We start from the raw sequence: 6,080 nt of genomic DNA, 5'->3' as shown, positions 1-6,080 counted from the left end.
CAGTCAGCTGGTTTTACCAGTTGCCCCGGCAACCAGCACCTGTGCAGCCCTGGTGACTGGCAGCTGAGCCTCCCCCTTTCTGCCACTAGGGGTCTCCCCAGAGCAGTCTCCACTTTCAGGCGCAGGGCACCTGAGTGCACTGCGACAGATTCCTATTCACTTTAATCAATTCTGGACCTAGTTGTACTAAGTAGATTTGTGGGCCTAAAAGTATTGAACAGCACCTTTCTACCCAAGGACCATTTGACACGCATTCTTGAAAATTAAATTAATCTGGTTATTCTATTTTGAGATCCATTTAGACAAAAAACAAAAACATGGGTGCATTAGTTTTTTAATCAGGTTTCCCCACTCGTAGTTTGGTGCCCAACGACCTATCAAGTTCAGCTCTCTCTCCTTTCATTTCCTGTCTTGGTGCTGCTCAAGATGAACAGCTGAAATGACACTGATTACTCATTTGTAGTAATTTTAAATATGTCCAATTAGGACAGTACAAAATTTAGCATTGTATTCCGCTCCTGGGTATCTGCAAGCAGATTCAAATGACAACTAAGTGGAGGAAATGGCAAAGTGTACAGTGAACTTTGACAGGAGCCTTTTGTAAAATCAGGGCTCACAAAATTATCTTCTAGTTGACTGCTCATAAGTGGTTATCTGTTAGGTCACATAATATTATTTTTGTTCTGTTATATGGAGATAAAAGTCTATTTGACACTAACATTCATCATTCATATTAACAATTTTCAGATATGTTTTCAAGTACAATTACCACAAGTAACTTTGACATTATCTTGCCATGAGATTGTATGCCATTTGAAATGTGTTTTCAGGAATACTCCTAGACAGAGAAAGAGGCATGAAGCCCCCGCCTCTCCACCACCCTTCCCAAGCACATCTATAAACACCCTGATATCCTGGGGCATGCAGGTTGTGTTTTCATCTTGAAGAGAGATTTTGAATAGAAAGCTTATATACCGATCCTTCCACAAAGACAGGGCATGTAGGGGGAAGGGGATAGAGTTCTAACATTCCAGTGAATTGTAACACTCATCTGTCAACAATTATGCTCAGTATAATCAAGGGAAGATCAAAGCCTCTCAAAAAGCCAGAGACCACAGGGATTCACGAGCTTAGAAATGGGAAAGTGAAGAACCAAATAGACATGAGAGGCCAGACTCTATTTCTATTAGGCATGTAAGTGGACTTAAATGTCTAGGTGCAATTTTATTTTACCCTGCTTGAGCACCTGAAAAAACTATTAAGACAAAAGGTGTATAGGTCTTCCTCTTCCTCCTCCTCCTCCTCACTGCTTTGTGACAATCTTATGAGTAAGATGGAAGCATATAACAAAGAAGCTACACTTACGGATTTTCAGGAATTTGAACATGATGGAATAGAATTACACTTAGCTGCCTAAATCGATTTAGACATACGACAGGTAGAATACAATCTGGCATAAATAAGCGGTAAAGAAATCTCAAATGAAGGTATTAGTTATAGAGCAAAATTCTGTGGATAAAATAAAACTTTAGTCAAATGGGCAGAACTCATTTATACACATATGGATACAGATTGATAGACAGACATCATTCTTTGTTAACAAAGTCTGTTCAAGACTTTTTATTTTAAAACATATTTTATGCTACAAAAAGTCCGTTATATAGAAAATAGAATCATTTCCCTTGCCAAAGAAATTCAAAATTGCTAACATCTGTTTAGTCACTATTGTAATTGTAATCAATGCCTCATCTTTGGAGGAGGTCTTAAAAGGATGAGGAAAATGGTAGTAATTCTTCAGAGCAAATAGCATGAAAAAACGTTTCTGTATAATGATCATTATTTGAAGCATATTTGAAAGGGTATTTTTAAACACTGTCAGGCAAAAATCATCCCAGATGCAATATCCTGAAAAATCCTTGCAAGAAGGTTGTTATGCACCCCTCAGCCAGTCCAAACAATCCCCTTTTGTCCCTTTGACCCAGCCAGAGACTCCCCACACTAATACTAACTCTAAAATGTCCCCAGTGAGGCAGACTGCCGGCTTAAGATCCATAACCCAGTGACTACAGACCCATTCCCAGGCCTCCACGGGCAACATCATCTTAACTGTCACTAATTCCATGGTTTTCAAGGGCAAGTTGGATTCCCATTTCAGCTACCAGGTGCATAGGTCTCTAAAGCACTGCATCACTGCTCAGGGTCTAGAGTCCAGGAGAAAGGGCTCCAACCCAGAGTAGCATCTGTATGCTTCCTCTATGAGCCCCACTTGATCTAAAGCTAGAGACTTGAGGGTGTCATAGGTACAGGCAAGCCCAATAGGCTGCATGACTTTCCCCAGTCAGGTAAGGCACCAGCATGCAGATCGCCACTCCCAGAACCACTGATCTGTTCCAGCCACCCACACAAAAATCTCCAAAAACACTTTGGGCTCATCATCAGGCCTCGTGCTGGTAAATGTTCCACCCCCTCCCACCTGGGTTACCGAAGCTACACACACCTGAGCGTGGGGCGCACCTTGTTTCAGCAATTTCAGCATGAAATGTTGCTGCAACTTTTGACAAAACTACTGCTGAAACTGGAGATGCTGCAACAGCTGCTGTTGTTGCTGAAATGCTGATCGCTGCTGCTGATGCAGCCCCTCCATTAGTGTCAGCCCAGCCTTGGGGTCCATTCTGCAGGCTCACAGCTAAGGGCTGCCCACTTCCCACCCCCTGTTTATGCAGGTTGGTGTGCCTGCTTCTGGGCCAGCAGGCGTTGTCCCCTTAGCAACCCCTCCATCAGTCCAAGCAATACCCTTGATCCAAAAAAACAAACGAGCAAAGCAAAATCTTTATCTTTTCTTCAGGCAGCAGGAGAGGGCTCTTTTAGCTCTGGCCCTTCCTAGACACTTCTCTAGGTTTCAGTATACCTCCCAACCACAAACTGCTCCTTCCTTAGCTCTTCTCACTCCTCTGGCGCTGCCAGCTAAGCACTCACACTTGGGCTCCTACCCCAGCACTTGCTGCCCCACTTAAAGGACCAGATTGCCCTACTACAGTCCTGTATTGCATTACTACACATGGAAAGTAACAAAGGCTACCATTTTTAACGCAAACGTATAAATAATAAATATTAGATTAATTTTGCTAGAGATTTTCAACTAAGTTTGATGACTTTTATTTTTTTCCCCCAATTAAAGAGATGGGCTGATTATGTGTTGAATAAATTATAAAAAATATATATTTCTTTTATAATTCAACCAATGCTAGTGAGTTCCTTCAGCTATCTCTAAAATGATTCTTTGAGGTGAAAAGATACAAAACTAGAAGGCAGAAGCATCCAAAACTAAAAGAGGGTCTGTTTGGGTGCAAAAAGCGATACGAATCCTGTGCAACTGCTTCTATCCTTTCATGCAGATGTCCCAGCAAAGCTGCCAAGGAATGTTTCAGCTCATAATCAGCTGGATCTTGTTTGACTAGTTAGCATGATGAAGAGGTATATCTTTCTCATTAGTGACTTTCCTGCCCCGCTGTTCCATGTCTCCTCTCCTCTTTGTACTAAAGCTTCATTACTGTTTTGTCTGTGCAAAGTACCAACCAAATGTGCTGGCCAGGAAGATACTGGAGTGGCCAAAAACTAATTTCCTACAAGGTCATCTTTCCACTTAAATTATATGAAAATAAGGTTTTTAGGAAGCCTGTGCACTCAGAATAGGGAAGAAAGGAATCAGCAGGGAAAGTGGTGAAATATTCTCCTTTGCATATCATGTCCGGCTAGCTGCTGCACAAGGTTGCATTTTCACTGCATTTGAAAGGAAGCTGATTGACAAAAAAAACACCACCCCTTGAGTGCCACGTCCAGGGTAATAGTGGGAAGATTAACCAGAAAGAAAATTCAACAACTCTGAAAGAACGCAAAAGATATGCCACTATTTCTTATACTAGGGAAGCAGAAGTATCCTTCACTTCCTGACCTCAACTGCTATACAATTTTGTTTTGCAGCACTGTTAACATGCCTACTAGATTTCACCCTAGAACTAATTGTGGTAAAGATGATCTACGAAGCATTTTTAATTCTTCTGAATAGAAGAGGAAAATCACATTTTTAAAAATGACAGGTATTACCTGTATCTGTCCAATTCAGCACTCTTGATCATGGAAAAGAAAAAGTAAAAAGAAGTATTTCTTCACCTGTCGTGTCTTTAGCTGGTGAAATTCTCTGCTCCAAGAGGTCATAAACTCCAGCACCGTGGGTGGGTTTAAAAAGCCGTAGGACAATGTTGTGATCACTGATATCTTTCCAATGTGAAGTCTGAGTAATGAAGCCAAATAATCATGTCTGACAATATCAGAATGGTTCCACAGATGTCAGGAAGTAATTTTTCCCACTATATAAAAGTGCAAGATAGACCAAGGGCCAGATCCTAAAAAACAGCTGAAATGCCTGAATGAGGATCTAGACAGACTGCAAGCACATAAATCTCAAACTGTCCCTCCATCCCCCTCACAGTCACTCAGTGGCTACATAACACTAGACAGGCATTGAATTTACTAGGTGCTTCTTGATCTCAAAATTGATGAATGTTTTTAGGGCTTTGCTGTGTGCTGCTGTGGAGCAGAACATGTGAGAATTATGAAGCTGGAAGACAACACGTGTTTGGGGGGGGCGGGGGGTGGTCCCGGGTTGTAGCCATATCGGTCTAGAGACAAAAGGAACTAAGACTCGTGGCAGAGGTGATATCTTTTATTAGACCAACTACACATAAGTGCCTGTGTACTGGCCCTAAAAAGGCAAGGGAGGAGGGCATGTGCCCTGTTGTATACATGTGTGCACCTGCAAACTCTTCAAATACAGATAGTACCAGGTCCCCTGACCTCCTCTTGGACTTTGATTAAGCGGCTGATATCTTACAAATAGCCCCAGAGAAGAAGGCCGTAATAAGGTAGGAAAGAGAGCGCCAGGAACAAGGGGCAAAGCGCAGCATAGCCTGGAAGAGAGTGAGCTGTGTTTGAGGTTTTCCAGCATCACAAACTGAGCTGCCAGGGTTGTTATCTTCCAGAAGCAATATTATTCTTGATGATTTAAGAAATGGAAAGAAAAGAGCTGGGTTTTCCCCCGTGAAGACTACAGTGCTAGCAGGCAGGGCAGGAGATCCAGCTTCTTCTATGAACAGAAAAATTGAACTAAAAAGGAAGATTGCTGTACTGGGTCCTGCTTTCGCTTAAGCTCTCCCCACTTTCCTCTGCTCTTCCCAGAGACTGCAACAAAGGAGGAGGGTCTGAGTTCAAGGGGTCTCCATCACACACACACTTCTTATCTTATCAACTCCTAGTGCTTGTATGATGAGTTGCCTGTAGCTGCTGGCTTCTTAGACATGTTTTACCTCCTGTTTTCTCCTGAAACGCCAGAGCCCTCTGGCGGAGGACATCAGAGCACTCATAATCTTATCCAGTGAAGGACGCTGGAAGTTAATGGCACGCGGAGGTTAATGGCTGGGAGGCAGGTGGTGACCCGAACCAGGCCCCCAAATCCCTGCTGGTTCCCTGCTATAAGCCTCTATTTCATTTTTTCTACCTTACAAGCAGCGAGAGTCTCAAGTGCCTTTTTTACTGTTTTGCTTCCACATGATTCATTCTAAAATCAGAGGAACTGGAGTGAAGCTTTCTGGCTACTTGGCATCAAAGGGCTGGTTATCTTTCACTGGAGACAAGTGTTCACGAAGAAAGGGAGCGGGAAAGCCAGGGCGGAGGGCGCGGGGCCCCTCGGGCCCGACCCCACCACACCTCCGGAACGGCGAGGGGCTGGGGGGCAACAGCCTGAGACGCAGCCCAGCCCCGGGGAGCTCCTCGCGGCCCGCTGGGGACCGAGTCGCCTGGACCAGCGGCCGAGTGACGAAGCGCGCGGGGGTGACGGCAGCCGCGGCCGAGGGCAGCCGGGCCGGGCAGAGACGCGGGCTGGCGGCCCACGGGATGGCGAGGCAGCGCTGCCAAAGCGCCTCCTCCTCCTCCTCCTCCTCCTCCTCCGGGCTTTCCAGCGCAGCAGCGCGGGGGGGCGGCAGCCGGGACAGGCAGGGCGAGCCGGTTCCCGCTGCCCCCCGCAG

At 44.8% G+C, this 6,080-nt stretch overlaps 1 protein-coding gene across 1 annotated transcript in view; it reads left to right on the top strand.

The window, feature by feature from the left end:
- The first annotated feature begins 1,063 nt into the window (after positions 1-1,063).
- Positions 1,064-6,080, top strand: part of RXFP3 (relaxin/insulin like family peptide receptor 3) — an 8,045-nt gene continuing 3,028 nt past the window's right edge. The window contains exon 1 of the mRNA XM_019518276.1: positions 1,064-1,194. Coding sequence (XP_019373821.1) covers positions 1,064-1,194 — 131 coding nt within the window. The remainder of the gene's footprint in view (positions 1,195-6,080) is intronic.

This window comes from Gavialis gangeticus, unplaced genomic scaffold, assembly GCF_001723915.1.
Source record: "Gavialis gangeticus isolate Ggan-Ray unplaced genomic scaffold, GavGan_comp1, whole genome shotgun sequence".
NCBI lineage: Eukaryota > Metazoa > Chordata > Crocodylia > Gavialidae > Gavialis > Gavialis gangeticus.
Note: the sequence above shows the minus strand (reverse complement) of the source record. Positions and strands in the feature narration are given on the sequence as shown.